Raw genomic sequence first — 25,560 nt, 5'->3', positions numbered from 1 at the left:
GTGCAATACAAAGCCAGGAGAGAAAATACAATTACAAGAAAACTATTTCTTGTTCTTCTACCTTTGGGTTGAGATTGTTGAGAAAATTTTCAACATATTTTTTTCGTTTAGTTTGTTCGCGTGTTTTATTGATCAAAGAGTTGATAACAAGAATCAGTATCGGTGTGGATACGCATAGAGTCTTCGCACTATCGAAGAAATCTTTGTAACGAGACTCTCGTCACCAGGTACGTCTAAGATCCGATCTTTGACATGTTAATAAATTTTAAACACGAAAAGATCTTCCTAGGATTTTTATTGTCTTCCGCTGCGTGTTATGAATATCTATATGCAATCCTTCGATTTTGTAAGTACAATGTGGCAAGCACCCTCTTGTCTTTTTACTAACATTAAATTCTTTCCAATTTTGTTAGAAATTCAAAAACAAAAATGAGAGTTATGTGTAGTACTATCAATGTAGAGCATCATGTATAGCAATTAATATGAGGAATTTTGGGGCTACCTTTTTACATATGGTTTAAATTTTGTAACTAACGCTGCATTGGTGATATATGTGGAAATGTAACGAATGGTTTTATCTGCATTTGATCTGAAGTTACACTAAACAAAACCGGCTTCACTATCGTGAGAGGTTCAATCAATGAGTTAAGTGCCCATTCGATCCAGCTAGTTCTATCCAGCTCTAGTTCTTGTGGCGACACCTACAAACGAAAAAGACTCAAGCGAGAGAAAAGTGCGCATTCGATCACCTTTTACTAGTAATGATCTGTTAATGAACAACTCCAAAAGACCATTCATCTCGAGAACTAGCAGGACTTTCAAAAATTAAAATATTTCACTATAGCAGTAACAGAAACAGTGAATCTTTATACAAGTCATGGAAATAGCTTCACATAACCTGTCGCAATTGCAATGTCTAAAGTGACAAGGGGGGTAAGGATGACGGAATTTCCAATTGTAGCAAAGTATACAGAGTCATTCTTCTGAGAAACTTCATTCAAGTAGGCTTGTCTTTTGATGTTTCTCTTCTGTGAAACAATTAAGAACTTGGTGCTAACCTTCTTCAGATTCTTCAAGGGAATGCTGAAGTAATCATCTCGATCTCCAACCAACTTAGCAAGCTGATCAAGAATTGTAGGGATTACCAGATCTACTATCACTTTCATAACCTGACCAAGGATCTAGTCAGTGATGGTAAGGAATAACTAAAGGGTTATTCCGCTCTCAATAACAAAAGCGGAAAGGAAGCAAAGATCTAGTCAGTTGCAATTCTTCTCACGTTAATATAATAAAAAATATATTTTAATATATTGAATTTTGAGATGCGAAAAACGACATAATTTGGGACAGATGGAGTATATCATACATTAATTTTCTTCATACATGGGTGATGTTTGGCCATAATTCATTATTTACCTTACATTTTGGTGTTTTACTATTAAATTGTGCGACACTTGAGTTTAATTCAGTTATTTTTATGTGTAGGACCATTGGAATGTGAAGAGGAATGAAAGTTGCACAAAAGGATCTTAAAAATAGTAGAAAAGAGCACAAAAGAAAAAATCAGGCAAGGAAGAGCTCGCCCTAGACCTCGCCTCACCTGGCCAGAGGTGAAATGGTGCTCGCGCCCAGCCAGGCCTTATGCTCTCATTAATTGAAGAGATTAATGTGTTTGGTCGAAAATCATAAGGAATAAAGTACGTAAAATTTTAGCAATACTCCTCCTTTTCTCCAAATCCACACATTTGATGAGACTTCATCATATGATTGTATAAGAAGGAACTAGATAGATTAGAGTGGGGAAGAGAACGTAACAGATGATAAAAAATGATAATGATAAATAAACAAAGAAATTTCTGGGTCAGGAATCCAAATTTGAGCATTAATATTGGACAACTTTGCTTACAGGTCGTTTAAAGAATTAACGCCCCGTTCATTGACTTAAGGTCTCGAGCAGATTCGTAATATGTATTATGACCCGCAGGTGTAGTCGAGTTTGATTTTCAGTAGATTCGGAAATAAATTGAAAAAATAATTCTTATTTAGAAGTTGTAGCTATAGGAGCGATAAGGGTGGCTATAGGAGCGATAATGGTGGCTATAGGAGCGATAAGGGTGGCTATTGATATTGCCAGGGCGGAGGGATAAGGGTGGCTATAGGAGAGATAAGAGTGGTTATAGGAGAGATAACGATTGTTATTGTTAGGGACGATATGTAATGATGTGGAGTTGTGGTGTTGGTAATTTTCATGTGATGTTGTGATTTTCTTGTTTTTATTTTATACCTTTTGCAATTTGTCTTGTTGTTGGTAAATTGATAACAATCTGATTTATGTTGAAATTGAGAAGTTGTGGCTATTGCTAGGTGGATTATAAAATGAAATGTGGGTACGAGGTGTCGTGAGTAAATAATGAGGATATTGGCACGTGAATTGTCCGTGCAGTTATGATATGAAATGTGGGCACGAGGTGGTGTGATTAAATGATAATGATATTTGGCACGTGAATTGTCCGTGCAGTTGTGATATGAAATGAGGGCACGAGGTATCGGGAAAATATGATGATTTAATTATGGGCACGAGGTGCAGTGGAAATATGAAAAAATAGGCTGAGACCCGTGTTTACGAAAAATATAAAAATTGATTGAGACCCGTATTTTTATGATTATGAAACGAGGTGCAACATGGTAACTTTTTGATTGAAAGAATTATATTTAAAAAATATTTATTTTGAAGGATTTTTATCTAGAAAGTATTATATGAAAGAATTGTATTTGGAAGATGTTTATTTGAGAAAAATTATATTTGAAGAGATTTTTTGAAAGAATTATATTTGAAAGGTAATTATTTGAGCAAATTATATTATAAAGAGAGTTATTCGAAAGAATTATATGTGAAAGATATTTATTTGATGAACTTGATTTAATTGGGTGTAATTGTATTTATTAATTATTGAGCGATATTTATGGTATTATTGTTGTCTGCTGTGCATATCACTGGTTGTTTTATGTTGCCCTTCTTGTTATTTATTTCCTATTATTTTGTATATTATATTGCACGGGTTATTAGACTAGTGAGTGTCTTGACTGTACCTCGTCTCTACTCCACTGAGGTTAGTCTTGATACTTATTGGGTACCCGACCGTAGTGTACTCATACTAAACTTCTGCATATTTTTGTGCAGAGCCAGGTATTGGAAATATCGGGCTTGAGGAGAGTTAAAGTGGGATCGTAAGGATTCAAGGTAGAGCTGCTTGGTCGTCGCAGTCCCTTAGAGTCTTTTCATTTCATTGTACTGTTAATTTGTAATCAAACAGTATTGTATATTCGGTCCTCGTGATCATTCCATGTATTTAGTTAGAGTTCGTGATTCAGATCTACCAGTCATGGGAGCTTATATATTTAATTTTGTTCCGCTGTTAGTTTTGACTACTTTTTTTTTAAAATGGCTTCAAAAATGTAATTGAAATCGGCTTACCTAGTCTTAGAGAGTAGGTGCCATCACGACGCCTGTGGTGAAATTTTGGGTCGTGACAAGTGGTATCAGAGCTCTAGATATATAGGTTCTACGAGTCACAAACGAGGCTAGTTGAGTCTTGTGGATCGGTACGGAGACGTCTGTACTTATCTTCGAGAGGCTACAGAACTGTTAGGAAATTTTCACTTCTTTCATTCCTTATCGTGCGACATTTATTCAGCTTGAAGCATATATCTTATGTTCTTTTGCATCCACTCGTGTATGAAATTGCGCACTTGGTATCAACTATGCGCCAACGGTTCGTGATACTATATAGGGGTTATAAGAGAGCCAGGGTTGCTCAATCAGTACAACAACGTGTCGTCCAGATCGAGGATGCGGAAGTATTGCGAGATCATTCAGTTGTGTACATTGGGGTGCAGCAGGTTCTGACATCTGGTTGATAAGTATGCTATTAAGAAGGTTTAATTAATTGTCTAATCATCACAATTATGGTAGGGTCACGAGGTGGATGTAGATCTGAAATAGCTAGTGGTATTAGATACTATGTAGTTCGTATGGGATTTCCTGTAAGCTCTTTGAGTATCAAAATTAGAAAGTATGTTGGTGTTATGTCACGACCCAAAATCCCACCACAGGCGTCGTGATCGCACCTAGTCTCTAAGACTAGGTACGCTGATTTCAATTACATTTTTGAAGCCATTTTTTTTAAATAACTAATCAAAACTAACAGCGGAACATATATAAATATACAACCTCCCAAGACTGGTAATACTGAGTCACGAACTCTAACTGAATACATGAAATGATCTCAAGGATCGAATACTCAATATTATTTGATTAATAATAAACAATACAATAAAATGGAAAGAGTCCAAGGAACTGCAACGACCAAGAAGCTCTACATTGAATCCTTGCGATCACACTCTAACACTATCTGAGTCCGATATCTCTAATACCTGGCTCTGCAAAAAAATGAGCAGAAGTATAGTATGAGTACACCACAGTCAGTACCCAGTAAGTATCAAGACTAACCTCGGTGGAGTAGTGACGAGGTACCGTCAAGACACTCACTAGTCTAATAATCTGTGCAATATAGTATACAAAATAATAGGAAATAAATAACAATAATGGCAACACTAATCAACCAGTGATATACACAGCAGGGCAACAAGAACACCATTAATATTGCTCAACGAATAATAAGTACAAGTACACCCAATTAATCAAGTCCTTCACATATAAATCTTTCGCTTATATGCTTCTCAAATAATAATCTTCAGGATATAATGCTTTTCAATAAATATATTTCGGATATACTCCCTTCAAATATAATCCCTTCAAATAAATCTCTTTCAAATATAATTCCTTCAAATAAATATCTTTCAAATACAATTCTTTCAAATAAATCTCTTTCAAATATAATTCCTCCAAATAAATATCTTTCGATTAAAAGGCACCATGTGACACCTCATTTCAAAATCATAAAATACGGGTCTCAGCCCACTTTCATATTTTCACGGTACCTCGTACCAATTTCTCTTTCACAACCGCATGGACAACTCACGTGTCAATATCATCATCATTTAACCACGAAACCTTGTGCCCACAATTCATATCACAACTGCACGGACAATTCACGTGCCAATTTCTTCATTATTTACTCACGGACCTCGTGCCCATATTTCATTTCATAATCCGCCTGGCAATAACCACAGGCTCCCAATTTTAACATAGACTAGACTATTATCAAGTTTACCGAAACAACATGACAAATTACACAAGATTTTTAAAATAAACATAAGGAAAATCATAACATCACATAAAAATTACCAACGCAATAACTCCACATCATCACATATCATCCCTGACAATAGCCACCTTTATCTCTCCTATAGCCACCCTTATCACTCCTATAATAGCCTCTCTTATCCCTCCGTCCTGACAATATCAAGAGCCACCCTTATCATTCCTATGGCTACCCTTATCTCTCTTATAGCCACCCTTATCACTCCGCCCAGCAATATCCCAACACACATAATAACAGTGAAATGCCACCCTTATACCCACATAATATCAACAGTGGAATGCCACCCTTATATCCTCAAAATAATAACTCAAATAACACAACAATTTACACGGAATATTATCATGGCAACATAGCAAAATCAATTCATATCACAATTTGTCCAATGGCCACAACCAATTCCAAAGATATAACAAAATCAATTAATTTTACAGTAAATAGCCCAAGATTCCACACAATGTGCATAAAACCTCAAAACAACAACATAGATGGAAAATCCTCAGTATAGGGCAACACCTTCATTAATCCAAATTCTTGATAATTATATTAACTCCTCAGTTTAAACTTATTTCATTAATTATTTGCAGATGAAAAATTGATAATATAATTATTTCCAGGAAATATCAAATCACCAAACTCACAGAATTCACATAAATATACAATTAATAATCACATCAAATTATCATATAAAAATAAATTCAACAAACACGAATTGAGGCATGAAAAATAGATGATTTAATAAATACCAACAATTATCCAATTTACTACACAATATGCCTAAGACTTTAACCCAATAAATTTTGCGCATATAAGCCCGAGTACGTACTCATCACCTCGCATACAAGGCTTTTTACATGTCACAAATGGCACATAAGACTCGATGCCTAAGGGGTAATTCCCCCACTCAAGGTTAGGCAAGATACTTACTTTTCTGAAGTTAGGCCGATATTCCAAAATTGCCTTCTTGCTTGAATTGACATCCGGACAGCTTAAATCTATCCAAATTAATTCAATTCAGTCAATACTAATTATAGGAATTAATTCCATATGAAAATACTAATTTTCCAACAAAATCCGAATTTTAACTCAAAAATTGCATGTGGGGCCCACGCCTCGGAATCTGATGAAACTCACAAAATCCGACAACTCATTTAATTACGAGTCCACCCATACCAATTTTATCAAATTCCTATAACAACTCGACCTCCAAATCTAAAATTTTCGTTCTTGAAAAGTTTTGCAAAAATCTTGATTTCTTCTATTTAAATCCGAAATAAATGATGAATATAACAATGGATTTATGAAATATAATCAATTTTGGATATAGAACACTTACCAAGTTGAAGTCGTGAAGAAATCCTCAAAATCGCCCAAGAACCGTGCTCCAAAAATCCAAAATAAAATAAAGGAAATGACCATTTTTAGTCCTTACATTTCTGTCCATCCATCATTAAAAGTCCATTTTCCGTTACTAAAAGTCCATATTTTGTCACTATAAGTCTACACCAGAACTTGCTTGCACCAGCAGTTATTGGTTTCACTAAAAAAGACTCTAACTCCATCATACGAACTCGGAATTCGATGATTCTTGTTCCTATGAGTCACAAATAATAATACGAACCTAGTCATTCAATCTAAACTCAATGCGATGCTAATTTTTCTCATTAAACAGTTAACTCATGTTTCGCGCTAAAAACCCAATCGCGACTTGATGAAATTAGACCAAACTTTCTAGATTACTCCTATAATTCATTATCAAAATCCCGGAAGTCTAGAAATAGAATTTCGATCTCTAGAATTAAAAAAGGAACTTTGGATCATTACATGCTTATGCTGAAAACATCAAACTCTTCCAAAACTCTTCCCCGACATCCTGTAGTGTATCAACCATAACTTCTTGTAATCAACTCCACTACCAAACGGTTTAAATTTCTGCAAACTAGATACAAAGGGCTACAACTTTCTTGTTTTTCTCATCGCCCAACTCCTTATAGATTGCGAGATATAAGCTTCCAAAGTCAGCCTTGTGCAGCAGAAATTTCTAGCGATGCACACTGCTGTAGCCAAAATCTGCAGTACCAGCTTCAGATAATCGATCATAACTCTTTATACAAATGTACATATGTCCGAATGATGAATGGTTTATCATTCTGGAAACTAAAATCAAAGGGCTACAACTTTCATGTTTTGATAATTTTCATATTCCTTATAGAATTCGAGATATAAGCTTTCAAAAGTAAGCTCTGCGCATCAGAAATTTCGCACATTGCTGTAAAATAAATCAGCAGTTAAAAATGATCCGAAACCACTCTAAAACTCACCCGAGGCCCTCGGGACCTCAACCCAATACACCAACAAGTCCTAAAGCATCATATGAACTTAGTTGAAATCTCAAATCACATAAAATAATGCTAAAACCACGAATCATACCCCAATTCAAGCTTAAGGAACTTAAGAATTTCCAACTTCTACATTGGATGCCGAAACCTATCAAATCAATTCTGATTGACCTCAAATTTTGGATAAAAGTCATAAATGACATAACGGATCTATGAAAAATTTCAGAACTGGATTCCGACTCCGATATCAAAAAGTCAACTCCCCGGTCAAAATTTCAACTTTCGCCATTTCAAGAAAAATTTCACTACGGACTTCCAAAATAATTTCGGACATGCTCCTAAGTCTAACATCTCCATACGGAGCTATTGGAATCATCAAAACTCCATTTCGGGGTCGTTTACACATAATTCACCATCCGGTCAATTATTTCAACTTATGCTTCCAAAACAAGAATTGTTCTTTCAATTAAATCCTGAATCATCCGAAAACCAAACTTGACCACCCTCGCAAGTCATTATACACATTTCAAAGCTGCTCAAGACCTTAAGCCACCGAACAAAATGTAAAATCTTAAAACGACAAGTCGGGTCGTTACAATATATATATAAACAGAGATGTGTTGGCACCTCTCTTTAGCCACCAATAGTATTACTTATGTCACGACCCGAAATTCCCACCTCCGGACCGTGATGGCGCCTAACATTTCACTTGCTAGGCAAGCCAACGTTAGAATAACATTATCCATTTTTAAAACAATTTTTAAATTTATCAATAACAAGGAAGCAAATGCGGAAGCAATTTTAAAATAATCCATAATAATAACGATGCCTAAATACCATCCCAGAATTGGTGTCACAAGTTCACGAACTTCTAGAATAAATACAAATAAAGGTTTGAATAATATAAAGTTGTCTGAAAATAAACACACAGCTAAAGTACAATAGATGGGGACTTCAGAACTGCAGACGCCATGCAGTTATACCTCAAGTCTCCTCCGAGTAGCTGAAATCCGAGCAAAACTATGGTACGCCGCTGGGACAAACTCCAAAATCTGCACAAGAAGTGCAGAGTGTAGTATCAGTACAACCGACTCCATGTACTGGTAAGCGCTGAGCCTAACCTCGACGAAGTAGTGACGAGGCTAAGGCGGTTCACTTACAATAACCTGTACGCAATATTAGTAACAACAACAATAATAGGAATAAATCAGGTAATTCATTTATAATAATTGAAGGCAACTCAACAGTCATAACCAATTATCATTTCCATTATTTCTGTTGCAGCATGCAACTCGCTCTCACAATATATTCACATTCAATCAAGTCTGTTGCGGCGTGCAACCCGATCCTCCAATATTGACTTTTTAATAAGTCTGTTGCAGCATGCAACCCGATCCTCCAATATTGACTTTTAATAAGTCTGTTGCGGCGTGCAACCCGATCCTCCAATATTGACTTTTAATAAGTCTATTACAGCGTGCAACCCGATCCTCCAATATTGACTTTTAATAAGTCTGTTGTGGTGTGCACCACCGATCCTCCTATATTGACTTTTTAATAAGTCTGTTGCGGCGTGCAACCCGCTCCTCCAACATATTCATTTACCAATCAATTCTTATAGAAGAAATTTCCCAATAAACGCAACAATTAATATAAAATCATAAGACAAAAAGCATACAATAATTATGATTTAATTATGAAGCAAACAATGACAAATAGCGAATTATTATGGAAATCATGGAGTAAATAGGCAGTTCAATATTTAATATGCTAAATGTCAAATAACAATTAAGGCACATAATTCAAATAACATGTAACAATTAATGCAGGAATTCAAGAATTAATATTTGACAAAGAATAAGAGAGAAATAATTATTATAATAATTAATTTATGATTAAAAATAATTTATGATTTTTCAAGTAAACAGGCAAACAATTAATTTGACGACGTATAGACACTCGTCACCTCGCCTATACGTCGTTCACATGTAATTCACATAACAAATAATTTAAGGGTTCTATTTCCTCAAGTCAAGGTTAACCCCGACACTTACCTCGCTTTGTAAATTCCAATCAATTATTCAACCACAACTTTTCCTTTTAAATTTGCCTCCAAAAGCTTCAAATCTATTCACAAACAATTCAATATATTCAATACTTATCATAGGAATTAATTCCATATGAATTTATAATTTTTCCGGATAAAAATCCAAAATTTATTAAAATATTCGGCAATGGGACCCACGTCTCAAATCCCGAAAAAAAACTCGTAAAATCCGAACACCCGTTCCGATACGAGTTCAACCATACTAAATTTGTTCAATTCCAATATCAAATGGACCTTCCGATACCAACAAGTCCCGTAACATAATACGGACTGACTCGGGGTCTAAAATCACGTCAAACAACACTGAAATTACAATTCACACCCCGATTCGAACTTTGAGTTTTAAACTTTTAATTTGCAAATCTCGTGCCAAAACATATTAAATGAATCTGGAATGACTTCAAATTTGCGACACAAGTCATAAATGACATAACGGAGCTGTTCCAATTTTCAGAATCGGATTCCGACTCCGATATCAAAAAGTCAACCCCGTGGTCAAACTTGGAATATTTAACCTTTAAATTGCTAGTTCCGTTAAATGGTCATAACTTGAGCTAGGGACCTCCAAATTAAATTTCGGGCATACGCCCAAGTCTCAAATCACGATACGGAGCTACCGGAACTGTCAAAATACTGATCTGGGTCCGTTTGCTAAAAATATTGATCAAAGTCAACTCATTTGAATTTTAAAGCTCTATTTCACATTTTAATTCATTTTTCACATGAAAACTTTCCGGAAAATTTTACGGACTACGCACGCAAGTCGAGAAATAATAAATGGTGCTTTTTGAGGTCTTAGAACACAGAATTACTTATTAAATTTAAAGATGACATTTTGGGTCATCACAACTTACATGCAAGTGCATCATAGATTATGGAAGTTTTGTGCTTGATAATACACATTAAAATTCAAAATAGAGGTCTAAATATTTGAGAGAGAACAAGCAACCTTGAGAAAGCATCAAGGCCTACTGATAGTGTTATGACCAATGAATATACGTACAAAAACAAACCGGAGGTTTTAGAATTAGAGATATGCGACGATACAAACTTATATATATATATATATATATATATATATATATATATATATATATATATATATTACTCTATTCGTAATTGTCTTACACACAATAAAAATTCATAATTTTTCATATATCTTACTCTATTGGTGTTTAATATTTTTAGTTATTCAAATTATCTAAGAAATATAACAAGCAGAATGTATTTGTAGAAAGATATAAACTTAAAATAGACAAAGTTGTGTAAACGTGAATTAATGTAGGATATCTAACAGATATGTTTAGAGGACGACAATGCATTTACGATTGATTCATTAGCATATTGCCAGTTTAATGGCTTATTAATGGCTTACATTAACAAAATGTGTTAGAATTAAAAAAAAAATGCTCTCTACTTTTTAATTGTCAATTTGCGATCATAATAATATCATGAAAAACATTTTAATAGTCAGAACACATGTAAAGCTAGACGACTTTTTCTACCCTTAAAACACTCCCTCCTTTACAATACTAGCCTGAATTAAAGATTATGCATAGCATTAATGAGACAAAGCACCAATCACGAAACCTATTTTTATCCTTATTAATGAGTAAAGACTTTTAGAATCTTTCAAAAATCATAATTAGAATAATTAATGTGGATATAATAAATTAGATTGTGAATATAATACAATATACTGAAATTATACAATTGAAATATTTGGAGAGTTTATTTAAGTGAATCATATTTGAAATTGTACATTGGGTATAAAAATTATATTAAAATTATACTATGGATATCATAAATATTATAAAAATTATATTGTGAATATAATAAATTATATTGAAGTCATATTGTGAATATAATAAATTATACTAAATTATATTGTGATACTCGTGGAAGTTATCTATGGCCCTATGAAGAGTGAATCGAATCATACTGAAATTATACTAATGGATATTTTGAAGACAAAGTACATAAAAGTTTTATACCTAAACACAATTATATAACCAAAATATACCACAGATTTTAATTATGTTTAGGTATAAAAATGGTATGTACTAACTCGTCTTAAAAACATGGATATTTTATTTATTTAATTGTGTTTAGGTATAAATATGGTATGCACTTTATCTGCAACTTGATTAACATTTACTTGCGTTAGGTATAATACTTGGGTGTGAAAATGAAAGATATGGATGCATACAGATATATATATATATATATACTTAATATATATTGTATAATATACTTAATATATATTGTACATTATATTAAGAGGCTATTGGAAAATAATATAGAGAGAAATTCATTTGTAGCCATCCGGTGAAAACTAATGACAACTGATAGTCACAAAATAAGGTATACAATTCGTATCCCAAAAATAATTATAAGGGCTAGCAAATGAAACCTAGAAAATGAACGAGAGACTGGCTCCTCAATGGAACCATAATAGTTGCTAGCCCAACCTCTAGCTTAACTTTCTTTTAAAATTAATGTTAGTAGTTAAAAAATTTGAAATCTCGCCAAATCACCCCCAAAATCCTTCATATCTAGTGAAATCCCCGTAAAACACTATCCTTTCAGCCCCAAAAGTCCATCAAACCCAGTTGTCTTCTCCACAACTACCAAAATTCTTCCTATTATACACAAATTACAATCTCCTTTTTAACTTTTACAAAGAATTTTAAATTTTTAGTGATCCAATTTAGAAAAATATAATATTACATAAAAAAAATACTCATGATATAAGAAGAAGAAGAAGAAGAAGAAGAAGAAGAAGAACAATAACTACAACAAGGTGATGTGTAACGACACGACCGGTCGTTTTGAGCTCTAGCGTGTCGTTCGGCGGTTTGAGACCATTAGCAACTTCACTTCAGGTATTATGACTCGTCTGTGTGGTCGGAATTGAACTTTAGGGAGTTCAAAGTTGATTTGGTGAGAAAATTCTAAATTCAGAAACTTTAAGTTGGAAGAATTGACTAAGGGTTGTTTAGAGTAAACGACCTCGGAATCGGGATTTGAAGGTTCCAAAAGGTTTGTATAATGATTTTGGACTTGGGCGTATCTCCGGATCGGGTTTTGGATGACCCGGGAGTATTTCGGCGCTTAATACGGAAGGTTGGCATTTGGAAGAATTTCATATATTTGGGTTGAAGTGCATTTCAATGTTATCGATGTCCGTTTCAAATTCCGAGTCTGGGAATAGCTCTGTATGGTGATTCTGGTATTGGGAGCACGTCCGAATATGGATTTGGAGGTCCGTAGGTCATTTCGGGGTCATTTGGCGAAAGTTAAAAATTTGAAGGTTTTTGAAAAGTTTGACCGGGAGTGGACTTTTTGATATCGGGGTGGGATTCCAATTTCGGAAGTTGGAGTAGGTCTATAATATCAAATGTGACTTGTGTGCAAAATTTAAGGTCAATCGTACGTGATTTGATATGTTTCAGCATCGATCGTAGAAGTTGAAGTTTCAAAGTTACTAAGTTTGAATTGGAGGATGATTCGTGTTTTTAGCATTGTTGGATGTGATTTAAAGGCTCGACTAAGTTTGTATGACATTTTAGGACTTGTTGGTATAATTGGTTGAGGTCCCGAGGGCTTTGGGCGGATTCCGGATGGTAAACGGATCGAGTTTGGGCTTGGAGGAATGCTGGAGCTGCTGTCATCTGGTGTAACCGCACCTGCGAGGTTTTGGCCGCAGGTGCAGAGCCGAAAAAGCGGTCAGGAGGTCGCAGAAGCGAAACGGGAGTGGGGGACTGTGTCCGCAGGTGCGGACGATTTGCCGCAGAAGCGGATGCGCACCTGTAGGAAGTTTAGCGCATAAGCGGACTGGGCAGCTGGGGGAGTTACGCAGAAGCGGAACATTTTGCCACACCTGTGGAACCGCAGAAGCGGTCCAGTGAGCGCAGGTGCGGAGGTCTCCTGGACAGAATACATAAGTTAGCCCAATCGGGTTTTGGCTCATTTCATCTCTTTTCTCTCGTTGGAGCCAGCCTTGGGGGCGATTTTGGAGTGCCATCTTCATCAACTATTATGGGGTAAGTGATTTCTTCACATTGTGAGTTAAATACATGACTTTTATATGGATTCAAGCATAAAAATTTGTAGAAATTTGGGATTTTGAAGAAAAACCTAAAAATTGGTATTTTTGGATTTTGACCACGAAATTGGACATGAAATTTGGAATGATTTATATATTTGAGTTCGTGGGGTTATGGGTAATGTTTATCTTCAAAACAAATTTCGGAATCTGGGCACGTGGGCCCTTGGGTGATTTTTATCGATTTTTGGAAATTGTTGGAAATTGAATTATAATGAGTATTAGAGTATATATTAATGGATTTGCACCTTTATTGACTAGCTTTACAGCGGTGGGCATTGGTTTGAAAGGCTTTGGAGCCGGTTATGGAATTTCGGAGCGAGGTAAGTCTCCTTTCTAACCTTGTAAGAGCGAATTAACCCCATAGGTGAATCAAATTATTATGCGCTTATATTTGTGCGGGCTACGTACATACGAGGTGACGAGATTCCGTGCGTAGCTACTATTATGCTTATGTCCGGGTAGTCTAGGACCCATATCATATTATACTTGTGATGTTTGCGCCGTACTTGTTAATTTAATTGTTTAAAACATTTAAATACTCAATAAAGGAATTGTAAAAAGGTTAAACTTTATTTACTTAACCGTTAAATGAGAATTTGTAATTCTTGGAATAGTTACCCCTTAATAAATCTTGAATTGGTTGTTTAATGTGTTTTCTCTTTTGTGGAGCGGGCCGAACGCCTAGGTAGCAGATAGATGCATCTATGGTTCTTGCTGTTCGACCCTCGACAGTGCACAGTTTAAATATTATGTTGGATCGGGCCGTACGATCTCGGCATATTTTGCGCATGATAAATCTTTGGAACCCATCTTATAATCGATGTTGCTTTCTTTGGCTTGGGATATAAATTGTTATATTACGAGAATAAGTTTGGAAAAATTTCCTATTAATAAAAGAATTGTCCACTCACTTTTTGTTATTGAGTTTACAGCTATTTCATACATTCCATGCTTAAGTATAATATCTGTATTTATTGTTAGCCCATAGTAAGTGTTTGAGTCGACCCCTCGACACTACTTCTTCAAGGTTAGGTGGGATACTTATTGGGTACGCTTTTATTTACGTACTCATACTACACTTGCTGCACATTTTTGTGCAGGTACAAATATGTCTAGTGTCCTTGTGGGCGCAGAGGCGCGGTTATTGCGGGGATTTATGTGTGGTGCATTCTATACTACGATTCAAAGCAGCAAAGCCTCCTTCAGAGTATTTATATTTTTCCTGTCCAATTTATATTTCGGACAGATGCTGTGTTTTATTTTACTTCCTAGTTGTTGCTCATGCAGTTGTGACACCGAGTTTTGGGGTGATTATGGGTTGTTTGATATTGAAATTGTGAAAAATATTTTTATTTACTCTGTAAAGCCCATCTTTTATTATTAAATTGAAGGAAATCGTGATTTCAAATACTAAAATGAGTAATTAAGTTAATTAATTATTATTGGCTTGCATGACAGCGGTGTTAGGCGCCATCACTGCCTATAATGGATTTTGGGTCGTGACAACATAGTATGAGAGCACTAGGTTTACTTAGGTCTCACGAGTCATGAGAATGTCTAGTAGAGTCTTGCGGATCGGTGCAGAGATGTCTGTACTTATCTTCGAGAGGCTATTGGGTTGTTAGGAGCACTTCCCTTCTTGATTCCTCATCGTGCGGCTTGATTACTTGGAGGCTTATGCCTTCATTTCTTTCCTATTCAATCTTATGCGACGTGAAGCGCTTGTTATAAATTTGGAATCGAGGAATTTTAATGGTACTGCAGATATGGTGCGGGATGTTTCTCCCTGCGTATTTGATTGGTCTATTGTCGTCGCCTTGCGGAAGGCCGTTCTATCATTTCAGCTCAATATCAGTATTGCCTATGGTTTGAGATTTGGCACTCATTGTTATGATGATTCGTGCGTTGCTATCGCATAGAGTTGGTGTAATGGTAGGGTGCTTATCTATGGATCGCAACAGTAAATGACTTATTAGAAGGACTTCTCATTTCACGGCTTAGAGTATTCAGCATTAAGTTCCGGCGGAGGAGAGGCAATCAGACTACAAACATTCAGGTTTGGGTTGATGGAGTAACGAGACTGGGTATTTCAAACACGGTGGAATTTTCATCTATGATGTGGTGTCGTCGCCCTGGATTGGATGTGCTAAGTTCTCCAGTGTTGTGGTCTTCTTCAATTCACCTTCGGGGCGAGGGTATTGTGAAATGGTGCCGGAGAAGCAGTTGTCAGAAATAACGTGGAGTAGCGATTTTAGAATCGAATCGGTGTTTCTAGTGTTGATGGCTCGAGAAAGATGATCTTCGGAAAGGTTTAAAGTTGGTAGCGATCGATTGATTTAAGTGCTATAGATTTAAGGCAACAACTGGGCAGCGAAGGATGAGGAAGGACATGTGGGAGGTGTCTTGTGGTGGTTAAAATTCTAGAAGGCCAAGTGTGAGAAACAGAAGTCGAGTAGTTTCTTAAAAGAGGGGGTTTGACCAAATGGGGAGAGTGGCAGAGTAGCATATGGGTTCTGTAGTAGGATAGCTACACGCCTTGGGGAACGTTTAGAGTGATTTAGGATACATGGTGGACAATGACTAGGACTACGAACTAATTTGGAATATTGGCTACTACTGAGGAAGGTTGGATACGATATGAGGGAGTTGCTTAATATAAAGAGGAAGGCAACATGACTTGGATTGGAATGTATCGTCGCACCTTTAGTTGATGTCAATGGGGAGTGAACGGACTTGTACATCTGGTGAATGAGCACGAGCTCAGGAGGGTTTATTGGTTTTGTAGTAATTGTACTCGGTGCAGCGTCGTTGAAAGAGGTCGGCATGGAATTTCTATAGGTGGGATATCTCCTGTGAGCCGGTTAGCGGTTGCGTGGTGTTGATGAAGCTTATACAAAGAATTTTACTGGCTATCCGGTAAGAGGTTGAATATGTAAATGTGGCTAGTGATTAAGAGCGTTCATGAAATGGTTAATAGGAAGATTTTGAGGAATTTGGCGGGTCGATTGTGCGAGGTAATGTCAGTAAGGAAGAAGGAATCCTGTTAGGTTCCAGGGTCATGTAATGGTAGCTTCAAGCTAAGTGGGAGAGCCCCATCGCCTATGATTGGATTGCATGGTTGTCTACTGGTGAGGTTTCTGGTTATCAGCATATTGGTGGGTTGTTACGACTAAGGAAAGAGAACATCATTGGTGATTTGAGCCAAGGATTTGAGGAATGTGTGCTACAATTGGTCTTATCGATTCATGTTCAGGCTTTGGGATGACTCGGAGTTTATGCTTCGTGTAGATGTGATGTACAAGGAAAGTGAGTCAGTCGAGTGCTTCTTTGAGAAGGTGTTCATGTGCTAGCAGGGCCTTGGAGTTTGGTCATAATTGGGAACAAGTCAGAGTGGGTGACTCTCAACAATGGTTCTAGTGGGTTCAAAAAAAAAATCAAAGTGTGATGCCTAAGGATTTCGAGCCAGTAGTATGGTTAGGTATTGAGATTTTGGAGTGGATTATGAAAAATGGCTTGGATTGATCTACATTACCTTCAGTCTGCAGTGTGGCATTGGAGGAATGGGAAAAAATAACTTCTGATTCATAGAGGAATTTTCAGAATGGGTGTACCAGTTGAAGATATGAATATGCGCATAAGGAGGGTATGAGATGGTTCGTGGGTTTTGGAGATAACGTGGTCTCGTGAAATAAGGTCACTCAGGATGAGTGCGGATTTGGGTTCATGATGTTTTGAATGGAGCTATTATTATTTCTAGGGCAAGCCCCGAGTAAATTAGAAGAAGTGGCTTGGTTGGTAATGGTTGAATCAGCACGGTTATGGCAGTGACCAGTTTCTCCAGCATGAAGTTATACATGTAGTTTGTGGTTGTAAACTTGGGCTTGAGCGCCACCACAACTTGGTTGATTTGGGAGGTATTCGATTCGTATGGCTTTGTTGTGTAAATGGATTTTCGGAAGAGTTATGGCAGTTTAGATCACGACATGAGGTTGTATTTTCTGCGGTTTGGGAATTTAGTTGCGTGTTGCATTGGTTTTCTGAAATGAGCTAAGTAAAAGGTTTCTATATGATGAAGTGTTTATTCTTTTAGTGGATTAGGGGTTATTATGGAATTCTGGTACTCTCACGTATAGGCATGTTAGGTGCAGTGAGTGGCATGGGAATTTGGAAGCCGAGGATCAAGGTTGCGGTTCGGTGCTGACAAGAATTTCACGAGCTCGGATAAGCAGGGAAGAATTCAGATGTTTAGAGTAAGCTGGTATTATCTTTAGTGTCACCTGAGATCAGTGTCCTATGTAAGAGGCTTTGTATACTGATTTGCAGCTACAACATTATTTTGGCCGGTGGTATGGATGTGCAGACTTGTTACCTGGTGCAGAAGGTCGTGGGAGCATATCCTATGGGAAGATTGTATAAGTGTGACATGTAGTCACTTGATTGATTAAAGATTGAAACCAAGTATGGAGATTTGGTACAATCGCTAATGTGAGAGTTTAGGCTTGAAAGGCGCTCTGTTCAGTTAGTTGTGAATTGTGGAAGTTTGTTCCAGATTCGACGGTTGTTCTTGTGTGTCATGGGAAAAAGGTAATTGTGGATTCTTGAGAGGGTAATTGCCCAAGCATGGTATGATAAGAATCGGTTTGAGGTCCGTTGATGGGTCCAGATGTGGATGTGTATTCTACACCAGCCTGGGTGTGTTCATTCATCATAGCATTCCTTATGGAGCAGTATTCGGGCGTGGGATGTTAATTTCGTCGCCAGCTATTTCATGTAATACTCTATTGTGCCATGTGGGTCATGAGACGACTTGATTATTTGTACAATGTGTTGAGGTCCCGTGTAACGGTGGTGTTATGTGAGCAGGATGGCTCTCGAGATGTAGATCATATATCTCACCTTAGTTGTGCTTGAGTTTTATAGCGTATGACGCTACCCGTCTCCCCAGGATTTGTATTATGCACTTCGTGTGCTTGTGGTTGATATTCGGGTATTTCGTAGGTATAAACATTTCTGGCTTGATGGGTATTTTCCTATTTATTATTATGTGAGGATCGAGTGGCACGCCGCCACATAGATATTGTTTGGATCGGGTGGCACGCCGCCACGGGTATCGTGGTTGGATCGGGTTGCACGCCGCAACGAGTATCATGGTTGGATCGGGTTGCACGCCGCAACGGTATCATGTGTGGATCGGGTTGCACGCTGCAACAGTATGATGTTGAGTACAGTTCCCCATATCTATTCTTGTGTGTTTTGTTTCTCATTTTTTAGGAAGGTTCATAACATCCTTTCGGTTGTTTAATTAGTTATGTGGGTTGAGTAGTTCTTTCCAGAGTTCGTTTTTCTTATGTATCACATTCGAGTTTGTAGCTGGTTGGCACATTGTGGCATCATATGAGATTTTTGGCAGCGTCTGAGGTGGCTTATTGCCTGAGCAGCTTATACTGGGTGAGACGAGATTAATGGACCTGGGATCTGTGCGATCAGATTTATATGAAGCGTATTAAAGAGCAAATACCGTTATTTGGTTCATAATGAGGTAATGGTCCTTGTCGAGAGGAGAAACTCAAGGTTTTGTTGACTCGGCAGTTGGTATGAATTTCTACACATCTTTTCCATCTTGACAGCATTTCAAGAGTTGGTACATCGTGTAGTGATGGTGTGAATTCAGTGAGAGTATACAATCATGTATTGGTACATCGTGTAGTGATTGAAACGGTGTTCGTATATTGGAAGTAGGCCTAGTAGAGAATTTCGGATGTTGGAATTTGGCTCTAAGGCTTATTTTCCTAAATAAAGGGGAGGATCTTCAGATTTGCTCGAGCTAATGTGCTCAACTGAGTTGTGGTAGCACGGGTAGGTGCATGAGGTGTTAAACAATGATTTCAGACAACTCCAAAGTAGTTCTTAACACGTTCGAGGACGAACGTATGTTTAAGTGGGAGAGAATGTAATGACCCGACCGATTGTTTTGAGCTCTAGCGCGTCGTTCGGCAGTTCTAGGCGATAAGCAGCTTCACTTCAGGTATTATGACTCGTGCGTGTGGTCGGAATTGAATTTCGGGGAGTTCAGAGTTGATTTGGAGAGAAAATTCTAAATTCAGAAGCTTTAAGTTAGAAGAATTGACTAAGGGTTGATTTTGAGTAAAACGAACTCGGAATTGGGATTTGAAGGTTCCAACAGGTGTGTATGATGATTTTGGACTTGGGCGTATGTCTGTATCGAGTTTTGGATGACCCGGGAGTATTTCGGCGCTTATTACGGAAGGTTGGCATTTGGAAGAATTTCATAAATTTGGGTTGAAGTGCATTTCAATGTTATCGATGTCCGTTTCAAATTTCGAGTCTGGGAATAGCTCCGTATGGTGATTCTGGTATTGGGAGCGCGCCCGGATATGGATTTGGAGGTCCGTAGGTCATTTCAGGGTCATTTGGCAAAAGTTGGAAATTTGAAGGTTTTTGAGAAGTTTGACGGGGAGTGGACTTTTTGATATCAGGGTCGGATTTTGATTCCGGAAGTTGGAATAGGTCTGTAATGTCAAATGTGACTTGTGTGCAAAATTTGAGGTGAATCGGACGTGATTTGTTAGGTTGCGTCATCGATCGTAGAAGTTGAAGTTTTAAAGTTCACTAAGTTTGAATTGGAGTGTGATCCATGTTTTTAGTGTTGTTGGATGTGATTTAAAGATTCGAACAAGTTCATATGACGTTTTAAGACTTGTTAGTATAATTGGTTGAGGTCCCGAGGGACTCGGGTGGATTCCGGATGGTAAACTGATCGAGTTTGGGCTTGGAGGAATGCTGGAGTTGCTGCCATCTGGTGTAACCGCACTTGCGAGATTTTGGCCGCAGAGGCAGAGCCACAAAAGCGGCCAAGAGGTTGCAGAAGCGAAAAGGGAGTGGGGGACTGTGTCCGCAAGTGCGGACGATTTGCCTCAGAAGCGGATGCGCACCTACGGGGAGTTTAGTGCAGAAGCGGGCTAGGCAGCTGGGGGACTTACGCAGAAGCGGAACATTTTGCCGCACCTGCGGAACCGCAGAAGCGGTCCAGTGAGCGCAGGTGCGGAGGTCGCCTGGACAGAATACATAAGTTAGCCCAATCGGGTTTTGGCTAATTTCACCTCTTTTCTCTCGTTGGAGCTAGCCTTGGGAGTAATTTTGGAGTGCCATCTTTATCAGCTATTATGGGTTAAGTGATTTCTTCACATTGTGAGTTAAATACATGATTTTTATATGGATTCAAGCATGAAAATTTTTAGAAATTTGGGATTTTGAAGAAAAACATAGAAATTTGTACTTTTGGATTTTGACCACGAAATTGGACATGGAATTTGGAATGAATTATATATTTGAGTTCGTGGGGTTATGGGTAATGTTTATCTTCAAAACAAATTTCGGAATCCGGGCACGTGGGCCCGAGGGTGATTTTTATCGACTTTTCGAGCGGAGTTGGAAATTATTGTAAATTGAATTATAATGAGTATTAGAGTATATATTTATGGATTTGCACCTTTATTGACTAGTTTTGGAGCGATGAGCATTGGTTTGAGTTGTTGGAAAGGCTTTGGAGCCGGTTATGGAATTTCGGAGAGAGGTAAGTCTCCTTTCTAGCCTTTTAAGAGGGAATTAACCCCATAGGTGAATCAAATTATTACGTGCTTCTATTTGTGGGGGCTACGTACGCACGAGGTGACGAGAGTCCGTGCGTAGCTACTATTATGCTTATTTTCGGGTAGTCTAGGACCCATATCATATTGTACTTGCGATGTTTGCGCCCTACTTGTTAATTTAATTGTTTAAAATATTTAGAAACTCGATAAAGGAATTATAAAAAGGTTAAACTTTATCTACTTGACCGTTAAATGAGAATTTGTAATTCTTGGAATAGTTGCCCCTTAATAAATTTTGAATTGGTTGTTTAATGTGTTTTCTCTTTTGTGGTGCGGGTCGAACGCCTCGGTAGCAGATAGATGTATCGATGGTTCGTGTCGTTCGACCCTCGGCAGTGAACAATTTAAATATTATGTTGGATCGGGCCGTACGACCTCGACATAATTTGCGCATGATAAATCTTTGGAACCCATCTTATAATTGATGTTGCTTTCTTTAGCTTGGGATATAAATTGTTATATGATGAGAATAAGTTTGGAAAATTTTTCTATTAATAAAAGAATTGTCCACTTACTTTTTGGTATTGAGTTTACAACTATTTCATACAATCCATGCTTAAGTATAATATCAGTATTTATTATTAGCCTATAGTAAGTGTCGGAGTCGACTCTCGTCACTACTTCTTAGAGGTTAGGCGGAATACTTACTGGGTACGCGTTGATTTACATACTCATACTACACTTACTGCATATTTTTGTGCATGTACATATATGTCTAGTGGCCTTGTGGGCGCAGAGGCACGGTTATTGCGGGGACTTAGGTGAGCTGCATTCTATACTACGATCCGCAACCAGCAGAGTCTCCTTAAGAGTATTTATATTTTTTCTGTCCAATTTATATTCCGGACAGATGTTGTATTTTATTTTACTTCCTAGTTAATGCTCATGCACTTGTGGCACCTAGTTTTGGGGTGATTATGAGTTGTTTGGTATTGAAATTGTAAAAAATATTTTTATTTACTCTGTAAAGCCCATCTTTTATTATTAAATTGAAGGAAATCGTGATTTCAAATACTAAAATGAGTAATTAAATTAATTAAGTTACGGATCATCACGGCCTATAATGGATTTTGGATCGTGACATGATGTATAGGTTGTACGTGTACTATACGCTTTTTATACATCGTTGAACTATATATATATTTTTTATACACTTAAAATATACAACAGCTCGGAATACACTAAGAATACATTGTCAAACTCAGGAAATATTGTGAATATAATAAAATTATACTGAAATTATACAATTGAAATCTTTGGGGAGTTTATTTAAGTGAATCATATTTGAAATAGTACACTGGGTATAAAAATTACATTAAAATTTTACTATGGATCACAAATTTTATAAAAATTATATTGTGAATATAATAAATTATACTGAAGTTATACTGTGAATATAATAAATTATACTGAAATTATACTTGAATATAATAATTAATTATACTGGATCATATTGTAAAACTCGTGAAAGTTATTTATGGTCCTAGGAAGAGTGAATCAAATCATACTGAAATTATACTAATGTATATTTTGAAGACAAAGCACATAAAAGTTTTATACCTAAACACAATTAGATAACCAAAATATAGCATGGATTTTAATTGTGTTTAGGTATAAAAATAGTATGTACATCGTCTTAAAAATACATGGATACTTTGTTTATTTAATTGTGTTTAGGTATAAAAATGGTATGCACTTTATCTGCAACTTGATTAACATTTGCTTGAGTTAGGTATAATATTTCGTTGTCGAGTTTGGGTGTGAAAATGGAAGATATGGAAGCATATATGAACTTATAATAGACGGATATGTATGTATAATATACTTAATATATTTTGTACATTTTTTTAAGAGGCTATTGGAAAAGAATATAGGAGAAGTTAAACATGATTTATGGGCGGGAGGGGAATGATGTGTTAGCAATGAATGTAATTAGGAGATGATGGCAAGAATTAAGGAGATAAAAGTTAAGTCCTAATTTTTAGGAGAGATTTTTGGGATGAAATTGCGACATTCTCGGACATTAAAGAGATGCCAAATTCTTTTAGGTATCTACAAATGTAAACAATACACTGTCTCATTTGATATATATACTTAATGATGCTAGGGTTCTGTATATACTATTATTTAAAAATATGATACTTATGAAAGTTTCCTTAAATGAAATCCATATAGAAGTTTTTTCCTAATTCTTGGCATTTAATAAGCTACCTTATAGTTTTAAATTCTGCTTCAAAATTGAATATGGAAACATCAAGCAAAAAATACACCCCACCTAAATCATAGGTGCCCTTTCTCTAATAGAAACTTGAAGCAAAAGTAACAAAATAAAGAATATATGAAAATCTGCCGCAGTCAGAATATAAGAATGTTTCCTATTACTTCTAGGTTTCTGTAACATTGCTTAAACTCCACGGATGAGGGACCTCTATAAATACTACCACTAACCTAAACTAAGTTTTCCCCTGCCTTCTTTAATTCCCTGATCGTTGTTTCTTCTCTTTCAATGGCTTCCCTTACCAACCATTGTTTCTTCATCTTTCTATTAGTGATCTCCTCTTTCTTTTTCGCGCAGGCTGAAACTTCCCCGTTTTATTCCATTTACAGCTTCGGAGACAGTGATTCTGCTTCTACTTCTGATCATTTAGCCGCTGTGCTTGGTCTGCCTTCTCTACAACATTACACCAAAGAAGGCGTTGAGTTTGAGTCCGGTATTAGTTTCATGACGCCTGGAGCAACAGTTATGAGTCCCTTTTCCTTCATAAAGAATGGCATCCCAGCGCCTCAGCAGTCTCATCACTCGCAGATTTCCGCCTTTATGAAACTCTTCTATAAGGATTGCTTCTCTTTTCATGACTGCGGCAGGAACAAGGTTCTTCAGAAAGCTATCGTCTTTATGGATCAGCCTGGTTTTAATGATTACAAGCACTCTCTTTTGCATACAAAATCTATTTCCGAAGTGTCCAAACTTGTCCCTGATGTTGTGGAGACAATCAAAAGTTCTATCGAACAACTGATCAAAGATGCAGAGGCCAAACACTTTGTGGTTTCTGGAATTATTCCAATTGGTTGCCTTCCAGGTTTTCGAACGATGTTTCCCGATAATAGCAGGAAAATTCAATGTCACAAAGGACTAAATTTGTTCGCAACATTGCACAATGATCATCTATGGCAAGCGTTGGAGGAGCTGCGATTGAAGTACCCTGAAGTTGAGATCATATATACAGATTATTTCAAGGGGTTTATGGCGGTTCTACACAATCATGCGTTCTTGGGATTCAAGACTAAGACGTTGATGAAGGTTTGTTGCGGAAGTACTGGAAGCGGTCCTTTTAACTTTGATCCTCTGAGGCAGTGTGGAGAGAAAGGAGCTGTAGCATGTTCAGATAGGGCTTCGCATATACATTGGGATGGATATCGATTAACACCTGAGGCTTCAAAGAATATGATTGATACTCTCTTCAGCAAAAACGGTTTTGTATTTCCAGAGTTTAAGTTCTCAACAAATCATCATACAGCTGCAGCAGAAAGGCACCGTTCCAAGGTTTATGGACGATTTAGAGATGGTCTAAGGCATTTATTGGAGTTGCATGCTAATAACGTAGTGGACTACTGAAATACTAGTATTTGTTTTGCTCTGTCCAATCTGAGTCGCTTTAATTTTGCTGATAGTATGATAGGTTCGAACGAGCAAAGATTATTGTAGGGTAGCCTGGTAGGCCCTCAAATATTGTTCTGTATGTACAGTGGCTAATACCCTCTTCTTACTGTATAACTTTCTTTTTTAATAATCAATAATCAGTTCTTTGATTTGTCTCTAATGATGCAGTGTCTCTTGTTTTTGCTTTTCTGTATTTAACTTCTAACAGTGAAATGTAAAGATAATGGAATTCTTTTAAGCGTGGATGAATATCCACAAATGAACATATATGTGGATGTTGTGGCCTTAAAGTAGGCTGTTTGTTTTTTAACAAATGCACATGGAAATGTTTGACGTTAGTGTTTTTGTAAGAAAACTGGAAACTGCTCATTTACCATGCTCATTACAAAA

At 36.9% G+C, this 25,560-nt stretch overlaps 1 protein-coding gene across 1 annotated transcript; it reads left to right on the top strand.

The window, feature by feature from the left end:
• Nucleotides 1–24,015: 24,015 nt before the first annotated feature.
• On the top strand, nt 24,016–25,125 carry LOC138895448 (GDSL esterase/lipase At5g45910-like). Its single transcript, XM_070180135.1, has one exon. The coding sequence runs from the start codon at nt 24,016–24,018 to the stop codon at nt 25,123–25,125; it is 1,110 nt and encodes a 369-aa protein (XP_070036236.1).
• Nucleotides 25,126–25,560: the final 435 nt, after the last annotated feature.

This window comes from Nicotiana tomentosiformis, chromosome 7 (genome assembly GCF_000390325.3).
Source record: "Nicotiana tomentosiformis chromosome 7, ASM39032v3, whole genome shotgun sequence".
Taxonomy (NCBI): domain Eukaryota; kingdom Viridiplantae; phylum Streptophyta; class Magnoliopsida; order Solanales; family Solanaceae; genus Nicotiana; species Nicotiana tomentosiformis.
This window is presented reverse-complemented; position numbering and strand designations above follow the sequence as displayed.